The sequence below is a fragment of the Lagenorhynchus albirostris genome, chromosome 10 (assembly GCF_949774975.1).
Source record: "Lagenorhynchus albirostris chromosome 10, mLagAlb1.1, whole genome shotgun sequence".
In the NCBI taxonomy this organism is placed as follows: Eukaryota; Metazoa; Chordata; class Mammalia; order Artiodactyla; family Delphinidae; genus Lagenorhynchus; species Lagenorhynchus albirostris.
The window spans coordinates 96,894,066-96,916,182 of record NC_083104.1 but is presented as its reverse complement, the minus strand read 5'-3'; the positions used below and the strand labels follow the sequence as shown (position 1 = coordinate 96,916,182).

Sequence of the window (22,117 nt, the reverse complement as noted above, 5' to 3'; positions counted from 1 at the left end):
TGCAACCAGCATCAAGACACAGAAATAACCAGCATCCCAGTCACTACCCTGATGTCTGACAGCATAGATACTTTTACCTGTTTTTGTCCTTTATAGAAATGGAAATATACAGCATGTCCTTTTTCTCTCTGCCTTCTTTTGCTCAGTGTTATGTTTGTGAGATTCCTTTTTTGGTTGTTGCAGGCAGTTCTACTGATTCATTCTCGTTGCTGTGCAGAGAGAAGGAGGTGTGTGTGGTTGGGGATGGGGGATGATTTTGCCCCCCAGGGAACAAATGGCGATATCTGGAGACATTACTGGTTGTCACAACTTGGGGAGAGGGGGCAAGGGGTGCTACTGCATCTAGTAAGTAGAGGCCAGGGATGCTTCTAAACATCCTACGGTGCACAGGACGGCCCCCCCAAACAAGGCGTATTCAGCTCAAAATGCCAGTAGTGCTAAGGTAGAGAAACCCTGCTGTATAACAACCATTGGTGGGCATTTGGGTCTGTTATGAACACGGCTGCAGTGAATGTTGAGCTATGCGTCCTTTGATAAACATGTACGCAAATGCAAATACCTGGGGATGGAATTACTGGGGGAGAGGATATGTCTGTGCACAGCCTGAGTAGATACTGCCAGTTTTCCAGAGTGGTCCCAATTCACGCTTCCACCAGGAGCGCATGCATGTGTGTGTCTGCACCGATATACAGTATTTTCTGACTTCTTCTCTTTCTTTCTCTTTTTAAAAAAGTTTGTATCCTTCTCCTGCACCCTCCTCCATTTCAGCTTATGGCACACTAGATACTCAAAACATCACTGTTTGTCGGTAAATAGTCCTAATCTATATTTTGTGAAAGACTGGGGTTATGCACAGGTGTGCACAGTGTATACAGTAAATTAGAAAACGCATTTGGGGCAGGATGACCTGCAACTAGGGTTTCTCTTATTTAAATAACAGCAACTAGCACCTTTCTGTATATCCATTTTCTGCCATTCTTCCTAAAAGTACCAATTAACTTTCCAAAGGAAATCTTTTTTTTTTTTTTTTTTTTTTTTTTGCGGTACGCGGGCCTCTCACTGTTGTGGCCTCTCCCGTTGCGGAGCACAGGCTCCGGACACGCAGGCTCAGCGGCCATGGCTCACGGGCCCAGCCGCTCCGCGGCATGTGGGATCTTCCCGGACCACAGCACGAACCCGTGTCCCCTGCATCGGCAGGCAGACTCTCAACCACTGCGCCACCAGGGAAGCCCTATCCACCATTTGAATTCATGTTTATTAAGTATTTCCAAATTATACAGTATTGTTTATCCTGAAATATTGGTTGTTTTGTTTTGTTTACAGTATATTGTTTAGTCCTAGGGAAACAGATCAGGTGGGGTCATTGAGGAAAAAAAAATCATAGAGTTTTGGCATCTGAGCCGTTGGTTCTCAAACTTTTCGTCTCAAGACTGTTAGAAATGGAAATAATTAAATTCCACCTAAAACTAACTGATGTCTTGCGGCAGGGGCCCTGCAACCTGTATGTTAACAACCCCTCCATGTAATGAGATGTCAAACAGAAGTTTGCAAACTTTTGACCTAGACTATCCTTAACCTCAAGTCACAGGCACACCAGTTTGGCTTTGTGGAAACAAGTGTTTTGCTGAAACAATGAGTCAGTTCTTCCAAGGTTAAGTAATTAATTTCCACAGGTAAATTCAGTGGTAAGTTTCATCCTGAAATGTTAATTGGCTGTGACTTTTGTGGGATGATTGATTGTTCATTTTCTAAGCCCCCCAGTTTCAGGCTGTTCATAGTACTAATGGCTACATTTCTGCTACTAAAAGGTTGCCTCCTACCTGCACCGGCTTTGACATTTGCCTCTGGGGATTTGTGTAGACTGTCTTTTGCAAATATTTGCTTAGCATCCTTTAGCATGCAGGAACTGTTTCCATGACACCTTTGCTCCATCAAAATCAGATGTAGATCACTTCAGCTCACACTACCATGATATGATCTAGTACCACCGCCTCCTGGACCTGCCACCTAGGCCTTGAAAATTCTGTGTGTTAAACTTCTTACCCGCTCTGAGATGAGAATTTGAAATCATGCTTTGCATCCGTAATCTAGACAGCAACTTCTCCTGTTGCTAATTAGATGAACGGGATAGAAAATAAAATGATTGGGTCCCAGGAGAAGGTGGATTTTCCCCAGTGAACCCCCTTGGAGGACTCCTCAATTATGGGAGAATTGTTGTTTTAGTGAAAGATGTGCTTCGGAAATATCTTCTTCTTCTCTTTAGCGTCATAATCATCTCTGATAGGTAGATAGATAGATAGATAGATAGATAGATAGATAGATAGATAGATAGATATAGACAAATAAAAGGCTTCATTTAAAAACCATCTAGCCACCCAGAACAGAATAACTTAACCGGTTGTCCAAAGTGGATTAGATTATCACCCTTCTTTACTTTCTTGTGAAATACTCTTAGTTCCAGGGGAAAAAAAGAAATCCCTATAGGGACTTCTTCGGTGGCGAAGTGGATAAGACTCCGCGCTCCCAATGCAGGGCGCCCAGGTTCGATCCCACATGCATGCCGCAACTAAGACCCAGTGCAACCTAATAAATATAAAAAATAATAATAAAAAAAATAAATCCTATATTTTATAATTAAGGAAGGAATCCCTGAGTCATCTGACCTGCTTCAGTAACAATGCAAACCACACAGAAATGACCTTCCAAAGAGCAGCTGGCAGTGAGACCAAGAAGTGATACCATCTCACCTCAGTTACTAACCTCTTCTGCCGATAACTTCGCCTCTCCATGCCACGCCAACAAAAACGTCATCAGACCCAGTCCTTTTGGTGCCCTTTTCACTATTTTAACATGATAAATCTAGCTTTTGCTCAAGCCTGTGTTTCCTCAGTTTCTTTCTCAACTCCAGGATAGCAATTAATTGAGAATGGAAAAACAAGTCCCAGAACAATTATGAAGGTATAATGAAGTTTGCATTAGTACATGCAATTAAACCAAGGAAAGATGCGTGAGGAATTATGAATAGAATTCAGTGCTGATGTGGTACATTTATAGTTAGGTCTTTGTACAGGCGTGTGCTAGGGGGAAGAGAGAAAAAAGCACTATTTGTACCGTAAAATCACACCTCCAGATAGCTAGAAATCGGCTTGAAAGAAAAAAATCATGGGGACTTCCCCGGCGGTCCAGTGGTTAGGACTCTGCGCTTCCACTGCAGGGGCACGGGTTCAGTCTCTGGTCAGGGAACTAAGATCCCCACATGCTGCATGGTGTGGCCAAAAAGAAGAAAGAAAAGAATCATGGATGGCTCTCCTAGCCTATGCTGTTCTAACATATAAATTAAAAGTGGGCAAACACGGGTTTCAACATTCCTTCTTCCATAGCTGAAAATTGCACTTTCAAATGCCCAGATGATTCTGGACCCATTCCCGAGCGTTGAACGCACCGTGTGCCAGGCCCTGGCTCAGCTGGTGAGCTGTGGGAGGGACAGGGGGCAAAAGTCCTTTTACTCTCACCCTCTAAACATGCCTGGTACTTTGAGGCTGTAGTTCACCGATTGGAAGGTTTTTATCTGCTGCCACGTCAGAGAACTTCTAGATTTACAGCCTCCCTGGGAAGTTTCTCCACATTGGGCTTTCTTGTTTTTGTGTTCTTGCACACTCGTAATTTCTCCAACTGGAATGCCTTCTCGGTGTCTGCGTCTCACCACCAGAAGCCCTTTCTAACCACCCTGCCTCCAAGGGAACTGTTTCTCCTCTCCGAGTTCCTGTCACATTTGGTGGACATCCTCTTGTTTGGAACTGAGCCATAGTCTTTCCTGTTTTGTTGGTTATCTTTTCAGCTGTATGTATTTTGAATCCTAGTGAAGGTATACGCTCCTACAGGATAGGGGCCATACCTCATACTGCCTGGATTCCATCACTGCTGCTTAGCGATTCACCTTACAACAGACTGAATTGTAGCTCATTTTAAAAAGCTGGAAGGGACCAGGGAGAACATCCTTTATAAAGAGGAAGCGAGTAGGGGCCTAAGAGCACATAATCGGCTAAAGGTAGAAAAGTGACCAGAGCCCAGGCTTCCTGGTTTTTGCCTCATATGCCCTGTTAGTAATCGTGGGCGTTAATGACACATGAGACAAAGCACATCTTGCATGGTTTCCTCCAGAAATTTGCTGAAAAGTTGTGGTTTTTTTAATGTCATTTAATCAATCTGGTCAGAGTTTGTCAGAAAAAAAAGATACCCGTTGCTCTGTTCCCAATTCCAGTTAAAAGAACATTTATCCATGAGCACCTGGAACCATGGGGGATGTGGACTCCATTCATTCATTCATTTAACACATTTAAAAATAAATAAATGACATAAGTAAGGCAACATACGTATTTCTCACTACTAGTTTGAAGGAGTGGAAAAATAATAATACAAAGTAGACTTTCTACTAATTCCAGTCCATTAATTCCTTAGTGACCTTGGGACTTTAAATCTTTCCCCTATCTTTATTTCTTTATTTAAGAAAAAACTCACTGCAGTATCTGAAGTCCTGTGAATCTCTACAGGACTAAAGCCTCGACTGTAAGAGCCTTCAAACTGTTTCTAGGACATGTAGTTAACTGAGGCATAACTAGCACATTTACCTCCTAGTTTAAGAGGCTTTACTTACTCGTTTTTGCACCATGCCCTGTTAGTAATCGTGGGCGTTAAGGACACACAAGACAAAGCACATCTTGCATGGTTTCCTCCAGAAATTTGATTAAAAGTTGTTTTATTTTTAATGTCATTTAATCTATCTGGTCAATCTGGTCAGTAGTAATACTGCTACTGTTCTTATCGTTGACATGTGCCTTATGCGTTTACCGGCTGATGTGTACTTTCCACCATGATTTATTTTGGTCTTGTTCCTCCTCCAGTTGGCACTTGTTGCCCGGGAGCTCCTCGACCTAACATCTTAGGTGGTGCTCCTTTGGCAACAAGGTAAAGTCCAAGTTTTTCAGCACAACATGCAAGGTCTTTTATGACATTTTCCTTACGACCAGCTGCCACCTTCCTCAAGGGTGTGACTTAGCCTGGCAGGCAGCGGACTTCACGTGCCTCTCCCTCAACTCATCCTTCCGTAGGCCTTCCAGAGTCAGGCGAGTGTACCTTGCCCCTTGCCACAGAAAGCCTAGGGGTGCTGAGGCTTGCCTTTCCCCCTTTGATTATTTCTTTATTTCACTGAGATTCTGAGTCTCCCAGTGTTTCACAAAAAGAATACCCTCTTCATTTTGGAGCTGTGCTCTAGATAGCGTCATAATTGGAAAAACTCTTTTTTTAAAAAAAAAAGTTGCAGTATAGTTGATTTACAATGTTTCATGTGTACAGCAAAGTGATTCAGTTATACATAAACATATATTTATTCTTTTTCAGACTCTTTTCCATTATAGGTTATTACAAGATATTGAATATAGTTCCCTGTGCTGTACACTAGGTCCTTGTTGATTATCTATATATTAGTGTGTATATGTTAATTCCCAAACTCCTAATTTATCCCTCCCCCCTCCTTTTGCCTTTGGTAACCATAAGTTTGTTTTCTTTGTCTGTGAGTCTATTTCTGTTTTACAGAATAAGTTCATTTGTATCCTATTTTCTTTAGATTTCACATATAAGTGATATCATATGATATATGTCTTTGACTTACTTCACTTAGTACGATAATCTCTAGGTCCATCCACATTGCTGCAAATGGTATTATTTCATTCTTTTTTGTGGCATAGTAATATTCCAGTGTGTGTGTGTGTGTGTGTGTGTGTGTGTGTGTGTGTATATATACCACATCTTCTTTATCCATTCATCTGTCAATGGACATTTAGGTTGCTTCCATGTATGTCTTGGCTGTTGTAATTAGTGCTGCTATGAACACTGGGGTACATGTACCTTTTCAAATGAGAGGTTTTGTCTTTTCCAGATATCTGCCCAAGAGTGGGGTTACAGATCATATGGTAACTCTATTTTTAGTTTTTTAAGAAACTTGCATACTGTTCTCCACAGTGGCTGCACCAATTTACATTCCCACCATCAGTGTAGGAGGTTTCCCGGAAAAATTATTAAATGATGTAAAAAACAATAAAGGCTTCTGAATGGAAGAAAGAGCAAGCTTTTAAGGCGGCCGGGAGAGGGTAAACATGTCTAGCCTGATTAATCGTCTAGTTCGGGAATAACTGCTTCCAAAGTGAGCCAAAGGTGCGTCAGTCTTGTGCTGGCCTGCAGTCACGAGCAGGTAGGGAAGGCTGAGCTGTTCAGTCTCAGCAGCAAAAACATGCCTCATGTCTGTGCTGGAAAAGCAGGTCACGTGGCCTATTAGGAAGGAAAGGGAACAGGTAACGGCCTTCCCCTCTTACAAGTGGTTTTTAAAAAAGTTCTCCTGTAGGCATTTTTCAATACCCAAGGACAGCCAAAAGGGCAGACAGGAAAAAGAGCCACATTTTCAACACTTGAACAGTGCTGTTTTAAATAACGGATTGAATACCAAACAAATAGGATGAAAGTTCCTAATCTGGCTAATGTCTGTATTTCTCAATATAGTAACATTATTAATGTCAGTGCCTAAGCCTGTATAAATCTGAACCCCTTGTTGTTGGCCAGTTGGAAATAATAATGTAAACAGACTCTGTTGGCCTCATTGTCATGTATCTGAACACTTTGTCAAACTGCAAATATTTAAAATATTTTAATATTCACTCTAAGCCAAAAAATCTTTGCCAAACTAGATACTGAAATTACTCTCTGTTGTGTTGAAATAGGATAGACTATAACCTGATATTTAAAGGTATTATTTGGGGAAAAAAGGAAGGTTGGGATTGAATTTTCCATTATCATTCATTTTCGTATCATTTACCATCATCATTCGTTATCATATTTTCAGTCATTCTCTTTGCTCTGCTCCATGGGAACACTAAGAATTAGATTGATCTGCTCTGTCCAAATAAGGGCTCCGTTTACTTTTTTCCACTTTGCATAAAAAGCCAAAGGTGGGTTCTGTGTAGAGTTTATTTGTGATGGGTCTTAGAGAATGAGGAGAATTTAGTAAGGGAGAGAGAAAAATAATGTACAAGCTGGAATAATGAAAAATAGGAGTAATAAAAGCTAGAATGAAAACCTACCGTGGTTCAGGAGGTGATGAGTCATTCAGCGGAAGTGCAGCGTGCCTTGAATCAAGGGGGCTTAGCGCTGGTTTTCCTACCTCTGCTGAAAACAAGGAATAAGCCTATTGTTCTATTAATTTCATGAATAGCAGGGTAGAGACTTTTCCAAAAGGAGGAGAGAAAGGGCATTAAAGGACGTTTTTTCTTCATGCGGGGGTGAGGGGTGAGGGGTGGGGGGTGGGTGTTCAGTCTCCGACAGTGAGTTGCTGCTACAGGATGGAGGCTCAGAGGGGTTACGTTCACCTCAGAGGGAAGGTGAAACGGGAAGGCATGAAGTAGTTGTATGGGTATGTTAGAAGCCATCATAAGTAAAATATGTTGATCTGTATTAAAAAAAAAAGCTGGTTGGAAAAATAAAAGGTTGAAGATGAGAACCTTGTAAGTTAAAGAGCTTCATGTTCTTCAGCCAAAACTCTGCTATTTACAAATAGGGGCAAACAACATTCGTTTCCTAGGTGATCTGACAGGCTTAACCTGGCAGGTATAAAGCACTTCTCTGAGTATTAGATGATGTTCTCTGGGTAGTGAAAACCTGAATGCGCTCTAGGTGCCCTTATCCGAACATCATTTGTGCCAGGATTCGAGTGCTTTCCGGTGACGTTTTAAGGTCTCATCTAAATCAGGGGATGTAGCTTGGCATTTGTTCATTGGACCCCAACATCCTGTTACCAAATTAAACTCAGGGCCGTAAGGCCAATCTAATGACACCGGGTTGTGGTGAAAGAAAGTGCAGCATTTATTGTAAAGATGCCAATACAAAGAGGATGGGTGGCTCGTTTTCTAAAACCCCGACGGTTTTGGGGGGAGTATTTAATGGGCAAAATTTGGGGTGAGGGCTACAGGACTTGTGACTTTGTTCTGATTGGCTGGTGGCGAGGTAGCAGGGCGGTGCTCCAGGGATCTTGCCCTCAGCCTGAAGTTACCATCCTCCACCTGGGTGGAGGCCTTAGTTCCCGCAGAAGAACTCAAAGATATTGTTGTGTGTATCCCTTGAGGAAGAACCGGGACCCTGCCCCAAGCCTGCAGTATTGTTTCTAGGCGGTTCCTCCCTTGTTTCTGCATCCCCTCCCTTCCCTGATTAGCAACTGTTTGAACCTGCCCTTTGGAGCTCAGGGAACGTCCAGGAGCCTGAAAGAAACCTATTTCCTACAAACAAGAAAGGGGGGGGCACGGAAAGAATTTGTACCAGGGAGGACCCCACGGGGTCCTGCTCCGTTTCAACCCTTATGATAAGCACCACGGTGGGAGGAGAGGGGCTGTCACGACGTAATCGCAAAGTCACAGATCCCAGAGCCTTGCACTTTCAGATCCCCTAGGACTGGAACCCCGGTAAGCTCTTGTTTTAGAAAAGAGAGTGCCGGGGACTTCCCTGGCGGTGCAGTGCTTAAGACTCCGCGCTTCCACTGCAGGGGCTTCGGGTTCAATCCTCGGTCCGGGAACTAGGATCCCGCATGCCTCGCGGTAGGGCCAAAAAAAGAAAAAGAAAAAGAGTAGGGCGGGGCTAGAAAGCATTACAAAAGAGCCCGGTGGATGCGGGTTTTTTTTAAATTTTCATTCTCGTCACTTCAGTCATTTTTCCACTAAAGCGGCATATTTGAGAACGGAGGCAACATTATACCCCGTGGAGTGTGCTCGAAGAGTGGAGGGACCAGGCTGTGGCTCATCGCCATGAGCAACAAGGGGGTGGGGGGGTGGGGGGGGAGTGCCGGGGGCGGGGGAGTGCCGCAGCTTGTCGGATGAGTAGCAGGAAACGGCACGCCTGCCAGAACGCATCACTTCAACTTTCGTTCTTACTGTATTAATTCTCTGAATGACAGTAACAAGAGGAGGGGGGGGAAAACCTTCTGAAATGAAGCAAAAGAGATCTGAGAAACTAAATCTGCAGGGGAAAAGGAGACTAAAACCACAGTTTTAGTGAAACAGCCAGCCGTTGGGAGCTGGGAGGCAGAGGGAGGAAAAAAGGCTGGGCTTAAGCAACCTGCTACCGGGATGTAGACAAAGGCGGTTTGAAAGGCAGAGAACGAGGCGGGATCAGTAGCTCTATCAGCATGGGGAGTGCGCCAGCCGCTGGATTCCCGGGATGAAACCGGATGAATTCACAGTGTCTCCTTCAGGGCACGAATTACTGGAGTATGCACCAAAATAAGAACTCAGAGAAAAAAGTAAGTTTGGGAGAGGACTTAGATTTTGACGGTCTTTGAAATCTCCTCTTGGAGGCATGCCTTCATTGATGCGTTACCTCTTTATAGTTTCTGTCTCTTGTGTAATCATTTTTATCGTGTTCTATGTGTTCAATTTTGGGGGCGAGCAAGGCTTCCAGAGGCTAAATAACTCGGACACTTTGATGCTGAGTCAAGTTTGCATATCCTTTATCAGTGGCAAAACACCTTTCCTCTGGAGAAACAAACTCATGATCTATGAGACGTCTTCTTGCAAGGAATACCTGGCTCAAAGCCACTACATCACGGCGCCGTTATCTAAAGAAGAAGCTGAATTTCCTTTGGCATATATCATGGTCATCCATCACAATTTCGACACCTTTGCAAGGCTCTTCAGAGCTATTTACATGCCTCAGAATATCTACTGTGTTCACGTGGATGAGAAAGCGACAGTTGAATTTAAAGATGCAGTGGAGCAGTTACTGAGCTGCTTCCCGAATGCTTTTCTGGCTTCCAAGATGGAACCCGTGGTCTATGGTGGGATCTCCAGGCTCCAGGCTGACCTGCACTGCATCAAGGATCTTGCAGCCTTGGAGGTTCCGTGGAAGTACGCCATCAACACCTGTGGGCAAGATTTCCCCCTGAAAACCAACAGGGAGATAGTTCAGTATCTGAAAGGATTTAAAGGGAAAAACATCACCCCAGGGGTGCTGCCTCCAGCTCACGCAATTGGACGGACTAAATATGTCCACCGAGAGCACCTGGGCAAAGAGCTTTCCTATGTGATAAGAACCACAGCACTGAAACCGCCTCCTCCCCACAATCTCACCATTTACTTCGGTTCTGCCTACGTCGCCCTGTCAAGAGAGTTTACCAACTTTGTTCTCCATGACCCACGGGCTCTTGACTTGCTCCAGTGGTCCAAAGACACCTTCAGCCCGGATGAACATTTCTGGGTGACGCTTAATAGGATTCCAGGTATGTGGGATTTCCTATTTCACGTGAAGGCAACGTGCCATACTTGAAAGGGCTTTTCGAGAGCCAGCTCCTTTTTATTAGAAGTAGAAGATGAAAACTGAAATATATAGTTTTCACCTGCATCCTTTATAAACTCTAAACATCTAAAGAATGATGTTCTTTAGAATACAGTATTCTAACCAAGCCAGATAATACCTTTTAGTGGTATTGCTTTGCAGTTCAGCGTGTTCTTTTGCATTCATCATCTTATGAAATCTTTAACCACAATCGGTATTATGGTTCTCCATCCCCACTGGTGTTCCTTCTTTCCCCCAAATTTGTCAGACTTGCTGTAACCCCAGGGCCGTTGCCTTGGCCACTCCCCTGCCTACCCCCAGTCCTTCACAGGCTCCCTCTTATCAGCCAGAGGTCATCAGCTCAGAGAAGCTGAGCTGACCACCCCACCTTTTTCCTCCAAAGAGTTTATTATCATCTGGAATATCCTATCTACTTACTTGAGAGGATTTGTTCTTGGCCTCCTCTGTATTAGCTCTGTGAAGTTGGGTCATTTTCCATCTTGTTAACTGCTGTATCCTCCATGCGTAGAACACATAGCACATGCTCAATAAAAATGAATGAATGAATGAGTGGCAAAGCATGAGACTTTACTATGGCGTCACAGCTGTCTCCCTAAGACCCCGTGAGCGGAGAAATACTTAGACTCATGCATGTACTGTACCACAGGTGTAAAGTTTTAAAAATATATATATTTTAACTTCAGATAAATAATGAGATTCCAGGAGAAGCTCCTTCCTTTCTCATCAAAACAGTTCTATCTTTACTAACGGGCCAGATCAATTATTTTTAAAACTATATAAAACATGATAGGGTTTCGTCTGAAGGAAACAGCGTGCTTTGGATTCAATGAAAAGTACACAATGCATCTCTGATGAACTCGACAGCATTATTATAGCAGGAGAAAAGCAATCATTGTTCTGGTTTTTGGGGGGTTGCCAAGTTGGAAACACTGGTAGGTGCTCTCAGGCTGCAGGGTGGGGCCTGCTGGGCGATAAACATGGCAGCGTTCTCTGGAAAATACCGTGTTTGGTCTCTGAATCCCGGGGTGACTGGCCTGGTGAACAGGGCTTGCTCTCGCACTGTGCAAGCTCTCTTTCTTGACCTCTCTCTTCCTATGGCCATCTTTTCACCTTTTATCTGTTGTTTCCATCATTGGCATCTAATCGGTGAGCACTAGGTAATTAGAGGCAGATTTTCATATTTAAATATTTATTCCCTTTCTATTTTCACTATTCCCTTAGGATTTATGAAGATTTGATACTAGCCTCGTGGTTCCATAGATGTCGTACTAAAATGAAGGCAGTTCGTAACTTCACAAAAGCCTGAATTGTCGTTTCTTAAAAAGAGAAAAACATGGGTTTGTGTTAGTGTTAAATGTCTGTTTGGTTTGCAGAAGGATGGTCAGTCTTATCAATGTCAAATCAATTTAACAAAATCGAGGAAAAATAATCTCTTACCCCCCATTTTTTTTTCCTTACCCCCTTCTCCTTTCCAGCCCTGGTGAAATAGATGAGGCAGGAGACAAGACCATTTTTGCTGTAGGTTTGTGGGGTGACTCGCTGGCTTCTACCCTCTCTCAGCGACAGTATGACCCCATATAAATAGCCTCTTGGAATCTCCAATCTCCCCAGCTACAAACTAAGGGCCCCAGGAGCCAAGATCCTCTTCGTTCCTACATATGCCTTTCTTTGCAGAGGACACAATACCCAGAACCACATAAACACCTAGCAGGCAGCTGTTGAGAATTTGTAGAAAGGCCAAAATGCCTTTATTTATAAATAAGTAAAGTGAGACTCAATAGAAAGTATACTCATAGAGGTGAGTCTAGGCTCCATCAATCTTGTTGCCCCTTAGCCTTGGCAAATGCCTTTCATTACCCCTGTAGGAAATCGGAGATGAGAGCTCCGCTGAGAGAACCTCAGTGGTCTGATTCTTCAAGGGATGTTTTTCAGGATAACGTGACATTTCCTAGGGTCTTGCCTCCTTCCTCTGTTACAGTCCAGATGGCATCCTGGTTCAGGGAGCAAGCAGGAAGATATCCTGCTTGTAGGTGGGCCCTTCCTGAATTACAAGTGATTTAAAGAAAACAAGCCATCACATGCTCTAGCCCCAGGGATGGACCTCCCCATCTTCAAAGGCAATGCAGAATTCAGTCACATGCTCCAGTCCCTCCAGTGGTTTTCCACTTGAGCGCTCTTTGTGATTTAGGATTTGGTGCGTGAATCTGGTTCTTTATTACCAGACAACCTTTTACCATATCACATCTTCTGTTTTCAGTGTCATGTGTTAAGGGGAAAAGTCCTTCGGTAAATACAGCGTAAACATTTTTGCAAATGTGCTAGTTCAGATGGTGCAGTTCCTTGCCTCCCTCAAAGTTCCTTTCTGTTTTTATCCTAAACATCCTAAATTAAAGTGTTTGTGTTAGAAAGACCCTGCACAGTCATATCAGGCTCCCTGAAACACCCACAACAGGACCGAGACCAAGAACCTGATTGGTACCCTGTTACTAGGTGATATCAGACAACTAAATGAGAATAGTTTAAAATCAGTGAGACTCGGGAATTCCTTGGCGGTCCAGTGGATCAGACTCCGTGCCTCCACTGCAGGAGGTGTGGGTTTGATCCCTGATTGGGGAAGTGAGATTCCCACATGCCTTGCTGCACAGCAAATAAATAAATAAATAGAGACTCAATAGAAAATATACTCATAGAGGTAAGACTAAATCACATATCTTCACACTGTTTTTTTTTTTTTTATGTTGTCTTTCTATTGAGAAAATGACTTCTCTCTTGGTTTTCAACACTTAAGTTTTTTCCAAACTGCATTAGATATAGAAATGGTGCCGGGCCATGTCCCTTGGGGGCCCCAGTCTCACATCCTTCTTCAGGGAAGGCCAGAAAGAGTGGTTATCATTCAATCCTGTGTGGCTGTGTACAGATGGGTTGTCTCGATTTCTCCCTTCTGGCCATATTCTCAAAGGAAACCCTTCTGGAGCGCAAATTTCTCTCACTCATCCTATAGCGCTTGAGGGTTAGGGTTAGGGTTAGCATGCGGCTCTGTCATATGCACGCTGTACGAATTCTGGTGCACGCTGAGGTTTTCCAACTTCTCCAGTCTTTGTAATCACTGCTGTATGTCACCTTAAGAAAAGCTCCCATACTATTATTCCCATAGCATTTGCTTTGGCCTTCCTGCCCCAGGGCGGAGTGCCAGAGATCATTGAGATGTTTTGCTTTAAGTCTTGTGGAATTGTTGAGGATCTGCAGAAGCCTCTGCTGGTCCAGTTTTTTCACAGTCCACTTCCGTGGCTCACTTGTCTTCTTGTCCCACTTTACGGTGGGTCTGTCTCTAAAGAAAAGGCAAAACTGCTCCATGCTTTGACTTCAGCTACGTTTTTCCCCTCGCTGCCTAAGCTTGTTCTTTTGGATTTTTGCTCATGTGTTTCTCTGACCTTTCTCATGCCATGAGGTTTTTGTTCCATAAGAATGTTTTCATTTGCCTCTTCTTTTTTCCATTTTGTATACTTCTCTTTTTTTTTTTCCCGGAGCCCCTTTGTCAAATAAATTACCTCAACTTCAGAAAGGACCACATGATCACATTTCCTCATGTTTCAATGCTAAAAATAGCTTGTTTCCTACTTTGATTTCTTTTGCTTTTTTAACTTTGTGCCTTATATGTGGACATTCTTTGGGCATGTGTTATGACTCTTTGAGTTGCATGTGACAGAAACACAACTCAAAGTTGCTTAAACAGACCCCAGAACTTACTGGGTCATAGAATTGAGGTGCCCGAGGAGGGCCTCCGAGTAAAGCTAGATCAAGGCTTGGAACGCTATATGCGGGACTCTTTGTCTCTGTGAAGTGACCAACCGTCCCTGTGTGCCCAGGTCTGAGGGGGGTCTTGGGCATGGGACCTTCCATGCTGAAGCCAGGGAAGTCCCAGTTTGGTCTGAACTGGTCACTCTATCTGTCTGTCTGTCTGCCTGTCACTGGGTTGACTTTATTCAGTTTGCTCCTCCCCACGTGGTGTCAGAGAGGCTCCGAAGCAGCTCCAGCTGCTTGCTTCTCACAGCCGGCACTCCCGAGAGAAAAGAAAGCTTTTCTTTCCTCGTAGTTCCAGCAACAGCTCAGGGAAGTCGTCAGATTGGTCCTGCTTGGTCCAAATCCCTATCCCTAAACAAACCAGGGGCAGGAAGAATGCTGACCAGCTTCTCTTGGGTCACTTTTTCACCCTCGAGCTAAAAGTTCAGGGCAGGCTATGGTGAAGGATGGTTCTTCGCCCGTGCTGCCTGCCAGGCAAAAGCACACGCCCACTGCAAGGTGGTTCCGGGTCCTGCAGGCAGGGGGGTTTCAGTGAGCATCTCCACCTCGGTTAGAAGGACAAGATGTAATGAGGTATACAGTTTTCAGCACTTGGGCAATTATAACTTGGAGAAGACTAATTAAATTACCATTGTGGAAAAGGCATGATCTCAATAAGCATACTTCTCTTCCCTCATAAAAACATTTTATTTATTTTTTTAAATTAATTTATTTATTCTTTAAAATAAATTTATTTATTTTTGGCTGTGTTGGGTCTTCGTTGCTGCGCGCGGGCTTTCTCTAGTCGCGGCGAGCGGGGGCTACTCTTTGTTGTGCTGCACAGGCCTCTCATTGCAGTGGCTTCTCTTGTAGCAGAGCATGGGCTCTAGGTGCGCGGGCTTCAGTAGTTGTGGTGCACGGCTCAGTAGTTGTGGCACACGGGCTTAGTTGCTCCGCGGCATGTGGGATCTTCCTGGACCAGGGATCAAACCCGTGTCCCCAGCATTAGCAGGCGGACTCTTAACCACTGCACCACCGGGGAAGTCCGTCATAAAAACATTTTAAATAAAATTATATTTTATTTATATATATAAATAATAAGTATATCAATAAATAATTATTAATATAAATGTGATAATTTTATACAAATATACCTTTATATTTCTTTTTAATAATAATTATTATATTTGGATAGTACTTAGTTTGCAAAGGAATTTCTAACACATTATCTCCTTTAATTCTTATAAGAATTCTATTAAGGGGAGGACTGTTGTTCCCATTTTGCAGATGAGAAATTTAAGATTAAAATAAGTGGCTTGTCCAAAGACAAATATTGCATATACCTAGCAAGAAATGAGAATGAAAAGAGGGAATTCCCTGGCCATCCAGTGGTTAGGACTCAGCACTTTCACTGCCGGGGCCCAGGTTCGATCCCTGTTCAGAGAACTGAGATCCCACAAGCCGCGTAGCGCAGCCAAAAAAGAAAGAAAGAAAAAAAAAAGAATGAAAATAAACATCTAGGGGGAAATAGGGGGAAGCAGAGGTGAGATTTATGTGGTAAGCTTAGATTAAATTGAACCTAGTTTTATGAATTCTTCATTTGATTATTGTAATAACAGCAAGCGTTCAGAAGATGAAACTTAGCTAATTCTAAGTCTCATTAAGCTTGGGGAATGATTATATAATTGGACCCACCCAGGAATTTTCTCTCTTGTTCCTTATGTCATCTGGATACTTAGCCCATTTTCCTGAAAACGTTGGCTTTTCCGTGCGAGCCGAAGGTACAGAAAAGATCAGGAGAGTAATGTTTACGAACATCTGCCCATGGGTCTGCGTTATCTCAGTTTAATCGTCGCAAGAATCCTGTTGGGTCGGTATCTAAATTCACATTTTACAAGTGTGAGGATGGGATCAGAGGGGCTGAGTGACGTGTCCTGCTCCAAAAGCCGGAAGCACAGTAAAGGAGAGAGTGCGGCGGGCACCTGGGATTCTACACGCTCAGAACTCAAGCCAGGCTCGCCTTTGTGTGCCCCTCAATCAACACCGCCCTCTGTTAGCTTAGACCTGCCGGCCGGCTTCTCTCTCCTCAGTTCTCACCACCCCCATCCCTCCAGCCCTGGAGCTTGGTTTCCAGAGTCTAGAGGACCAGGTTGGAATCCTAGCTCCTCCATCGCCAGCCTTGTGACCCAATGACTGGAAAGCCCAGTCTTAGAGTAGCCGTGTAGCATAGATGTTGAAAGCTCGACCCTGGAGCCAGACTGTCTGAATTTGAATCTCTGCTCTGCCATTTACAAGCTTTGTGACTTTGGACAAGGTACCGAAATGTGGGAGCCTCCGTTTCTTCATCTATAAAATGGGAGAAATAATGATATTTACATCAAATCTGTGAGGTTTAGATGAGTTTGATCAGTGCCCAGCCCATATTTTGAGTGTTAGTTTTTATTGTTCTTACTGTTATTATTTTCTTCATCTGTAAAATGGATATTCATTCAATAAATTTATTTTATTTTTTATTGAAATGTAGTTGATTTACAATGATTCATATATATATATACACACATATATACGTATATATATATGAGTATATATCTCTATATTCTTTTTCAGATTATTTTCCCTTATATGTTATTACAAAATATTGAGTATAGTTCCCTGGGCTATACAGTAGGTCTTTGTTGGTTATCTATTTTATATATAGTCGTGTGTCTATGTTAATCTCAAACTCCTAATTTATCCCTCCCCCTCCCCCAGTAAATATTTATTGAGCAGTTAGATGCTGTGCTGGGTACTGAGAAATAATAGTGAATAAGTATATAATAGTGAATAAGACAAATAAGGCCCCTACTCTCATGGAGTATTCTAGAAGGAGGAGACAGGCAGTAAAAAGTAGACAGATGAGATAATTAGAGATTCTAAGTGCCATGAAGGAGACAAGCAGGCTGACGCAGGAAGGGACCTACTTCTTAGTGAAAGTAGCACATGAACCGCACCTCCAAAATGAGAACAAGCCATCGGAACAAGAAGGAGGTCCCAGGCAGAGGGATGAGAGGTTGCAAAGGCCCTGAGGTGAGCAAGGGCTCCATGTGTTCAGGAGCCAGAAAAGCAGCCAAGGGGGCGGGGGTGAGGGCTGGACCTGGCGTGACGTGGGTGAGGCCCTCATGTGACGGTCGCGGGGATGCCTTGACCTGGCAGCACCCGGTTCATAGGGTTGTGGGCCGAAGACGCAAGTGGATGTGCGCAAGGGCTCGGCTCCTTCCAGGTACCGGGTAAACGGTTAGTGAATGGGATCTGGCTTTTGGCCTCCTTTCCATGGCTGGTGCCGCCATCCCTCTCTCTCTTCCTCTCTCTCCTACAGTAGCCTGCTTTCTTTCTAACTACTTTCCCTGACTCCATTCTCAGCCTGCTTTAATCCATCCTCCACAGTGACAGAATGAGCTCGATAAAAATGCGCGTCGGTCTCATGATCACGTCTCTCTCCTTCTTAGAAACCTCCTGTGCATCCCCGTCACATACAGCCTCACGTCCTAGCCCCTTTGCTGGAAGGGAGCTCATTGCAGTGTGGCCCCTTGACCTCTGCAGCACCTTCTCGCCCTGTGCTCCGCCCCCCATCCCATACCGCACACCAGCTGTACCAGACAACTCGTGGGTCTCAAATGTGCCACTTTCAGCCTCCCCGCCTCGACTCATGCCAGCTCCCCTCCAGAATGCTCTAGAACGCTCTTCCTCCCTCTCCCTCCTCTGGTACGTGCATTTCTTTGAAGATTCGGCTTAGAGTCATATTCTCTAAAGTGCCTTTCCTAATTCTCGCTCCTGTGGACTCCATCCCCCTGCATCACACTGTACTCCAGTTAGTCTGCAATGCTGTGTTTGTGCTCCTAGTGACCTTCTAGACTGACCTGCAGGGATGGCAGCAGCACCTGCTAATTTCTTCTTCCTCATTCCTGGCACAACGCCTGGCACACGAGCAATGGAGCCCTGGCTCCTTGGTGTCATTCCACTTGCACAAACTCAACTGTTTTCTCTCTCTCTCTCTCTCTCTCTCTCTCTCACACACACACACACACACATACACACGTGCACACTCACAGTGTATGTAAGTCTAAACGGCCATCCCTCCACCGCCCTCCGTTCCACCCAATGAGTCTGGGGTCCACAGTAAGCATGAGATGGATTCTGCATTCCCATGATGGGCCTTGGTTCCCATGCTCACGAATCTTAAAGATACAGTGTGCATCTCATGACATGGCCCCTCAGCTCAAATTAACTTCTTCATCTGGTGCTTGTAAGAAGAAACCACCATCTGGGCCAAGATTAAAAGGAAAATTGTCAGCATTGGAATTAGGGAGAGACTCTGTGTCACCTTAACACGGCACATTCCCAAAGGATTTCTCCAGAGGAATTTTGACTGTATGCTGTCTTCCCTGTACATACTGGCTTTGTAACCTAATCTCCCAGTAGGATATATACCTTCTCTAAATGTTTGTTGGATTTATTGATTGGCTAGTAATTGGCAAAGTATGGGCACAAATTCAGATCATCCTATTTCTAATCTAGTGTTCTGCCCCCATCCCCAATTCAATGTATAGAATCGCTCTTTTTTTAAAAAAATAAATTTATTTATTTATTTTTGGCTGTGTTGGGCCTTCGTTGCTTAACATGGGCTTTCTCTAGTTGAGGTGAATGGGGGCTACTCTTCGTTGCAGTGCGCGGGCTTCTCGTTGCGGTGGCTTCTCTTGTTGTGGAGCACGGGCTCTAGAACGCAGGCTCAGTAGTTGTGGCGCACGGGCTTAGTTGTTCTGCAGCATGTAGGATCTTCCTGAACGAGGGCTCGAACCCGTGTGCCCTGCATTGGCAGGCGGATTCTTAACCTGTGCCAACAGGGGAGTCCCTAGAATCACTCTTTTCTAAAAGTTGTTTGTACTCAGAAAAGGCAGATAGGGTAAAAGTGCCACGAAGAGACGATTATCTGAAGCCAGCAGCCTTTGGACAATACTTTTGTATGTGACTCAAAGCCACAGAACTTTGAGCAATAACTTCAACATTAAGAAGAAGCTGTCATGTGTTGCCAAAAGTGTTAAAGGGCAATGCTTTTATAATCCCTCTTTGGAAACTTATATTTAAATGGATTCTGTTCTTCTCATTTCTTGGTTACCAACTACTGAATTGAGGCTTGGGTAATAGCTGATTTTAGAGCCACTATTCTCAGTGAAATGCAGAACTAGGGAGAGTGAAGTTTTCAGTAAACAACCCCTGTGAGTCTTTTCCCCAGTTTGCTTTTTGGCCCTTGCTGTTCTCTCTCCCTTGGTGATCTCACTGGCCTCCAGGCTCATCACCATTCCTGTCCTGATGCATCATGACCCTGCATCGTGCTCCCAGGCCCTCTCTGCGTTCCTCCCAGGCCTCTGGGCATCTCTTCCTGAGGGCCCCACTGGCACCTGCTCAGGTGCCCCCACTTCCATTGCCCTACTCACCAGAAACCCCCTTCTCCAGAACCTCTGGGACAGGCACTGCTGTCCTCCATGTCAGCCGACGTCTCCTCTTCCAACCCCCAACACCTGATCAGCACATTCTGTACATTGTGTGTGTGATAGGTTTCCAGGGAGTATCACCGATCGGTTCCGGTCATTACTGCTCTAACTCCAGCCCATCCTGCCCATCTCTCAAGTAGATTGTTAGACCCATCCATGTGGTCTCTCTGGCCCAAGTCGCCCTCTTCAAAACATTCTAACCCTTGACATATTTTTCTTCTAAGAATAACTTCTCAATTCCAAAAGCTTCAGTGACATTTTTCAATAGCTTATTGAATTATTCCGTACAAACATCTCAATGTGGCACGTTGGATGGTTGCATATCCCTGTTGAAAATCACATCAATATCACTGATTAATCAATTCCCATGGCTGCCTTCCCTGAAAGGAACACTCCAGAAAAACCACGCCTTGTATTCCTGCCTTTGGTACATTTTTCTTCTCAGTCTCCTTCCTTGGGTCATTCTCCTCTATTTCTCCTATTTAAATAATGGCCTGAATAGGTCTCCATTCAATGCCTTGTCATTTAGGGAGTGTTCCGTGATTTTTTTTTCCCCTCTATTGTACATTTCAATGCCTTGTCATTTAGGGAGTGTTCCTGCTTTTTTTTTTTTTCCCTCTATTGTACATTTTGTAAACCTTTGTTGTAACTCCTTTTTTTTTTTGGCTGGACCTCCAGGGAAGTCCCAGTTGTAACTCTTTTATGCCATTCTATAATCTTTGAACTGTAATTATGAATGTGGATATCATATTACCCTGACAACTATTATCTCTTCAGCGTCTTTTACATTTTTGGCAGCTCAACATAGGGCAGGCACATCCAGTGGGATAAGAATAAATATTTATTGAACTGGAAATAACTGAAATAACATTTAATATGCCCCTCAGCACGGCTGCCAAGTCAGCTGCAAATCACCCCCTCCACTGCCCCCTTCACCACCACACACACACACACACACACACACACACACACACACACACAGAGCCTAGATTCCTTTGCCAAATCTTAGTAGGTCAGCTTCAGACAGCATCTTCCAGCATGTTCAGTTTTTCTGGGAATTTTCCTGAAGTCCTTTCTGCCCCTAGTCAACAGCAGTGGCACTGTTCTCTCTCTTCTGTTTTTCCAAAGCATCTTGCTCATCTTGGGAATGCTTCTCAATGCCAAGTTCATCCTGGGGGCAGCACCAGCTCAAGCCAAGGCCCAGCGTCTGTGAGCTTAACCAGTGGGCACCTAACTCTGCACCAAAGAAGTAAAAATAACAGCCTAACTTCAGAGGACCCTATTTTAAAGACCAGATCTGGGTTTTTACAGGGCTGCTGCTCTGATGGCAGTAACCCATCATTTGATGAAGCAAATGACCCTGCTAAGAGTTTTAATGATTTTTTTCCTGGGTCTTGGAGTGGGCAATTTGCAGTCTTAGAAAGCTACATCCAAAACAACCGTTATAGGGAATTTTCTGCGCTGTGCGGCCAAAAAAAGAAAAAAAGAAAAAGGAACCCACTAAGTAGCAGTTATATCAATTACTTTTCTCTTTTTTTCATATTCATTACTTGTATTTTCATCATTACATCATTACTGATTGCTTGACTTTATTTAGATCAAGAATGATATGAAAGCAATGCGGCATGAACTTAAGGTAAAGAAAGCAAACATTCTGAGAGCCTTTTTTTTACATGAACATGGATTATATCATTTAATGCAGACCAAAGGCCATGCAGTTTTTGCAGGTAGGTTTTACTTCCATTCAGATTCTTTTCATGTAGATCATAAAAATACAATACAGTGTGATGAGCCCAATTCAGAAATTACATGCTACAGCCCATATTAACACTGACAGTTCCTAATAGAGGAAAAGAAAATTAAATTTTCTTTTTTTAATTTTTTGGCTGCGTTGGGTCATCATTGCTGCATGTGGGCTTTCTCTAGTTGCCACGAGCAGGGGCTGCTCTTCGTTGCGGTGCGAGGGCTTCTCATTGCGGTGGCTTCTCTTGTTGCGGAGCACGGGCTCTAGGCGCATGGGCTTCAGTAGTTGTGGCACACGGGCTCAGTAGTTGTGGCTTGCAGGATCAGTAGATTTGGCTCGCGGGCTCAGTAGTTGTGGCTTGCAGGATCAGTAGCTTTGGCTCGCGGGCTCAGTAGTTGTGGCACGCGGGCTCTAGAGAGCAGGTGCAGTAGTTGCGGTGCACGGGTTTAGTTGCTCCGCGGCATGTGGGATCTTCCCGGCCAGGGCTCGAACCCACGTCCCCTGCATTGGCAGGAGGATTCTTAACCACTGTGCCACCAAGAAAGTCCCGACAATTTTCTTGACCTAACTAACCAGTTCTTAATGTGGTTTCTCAACGCCTGTCTTTCATTCTCTGATCTGAATAGTACGTGACATTCTTTCTTGACATGCTTTTGGACAAAGCCATGAGTAGAAGAAG

At 44.1% G+C, this 22,117-nt stretch overlaps 1 protein-coding gene across 6 annotated transcripts in view; it reads left to right on the top strand.

The window, feature by feature from the left end:
- The window catches only part of GCNT2 (glucosaminyl (N-acetyl) transferase 2 (I blood group)), a 106,865-nt gene that overhangs the window by 23,477 nt on the left and 61,271 nt on the right, over positions 1–22,117 (top strand). For 2 of the 6 annotated variants that reach the window (XM_060163704.1, XM_060163703.1), the window contains exon 1: positions 8,976–10,309. The exons of 3 other annotated variants lie outside the window; for them this stretch is intronic. In XM_060163704.1, the coding sequence (XP_060019687.1) occupies positions 9,391–10,309 (919 nt within the window). In that variant the 5' untranslated portion in view covers positions 8,976–9,390. Of the gene's footprint in view, positions 1–8,975; positions 10,310–22,117 lie in introns of those variants that run through there. One more of the 6 variants, XM_060163702.1, reaches the window with a different exon arrangement.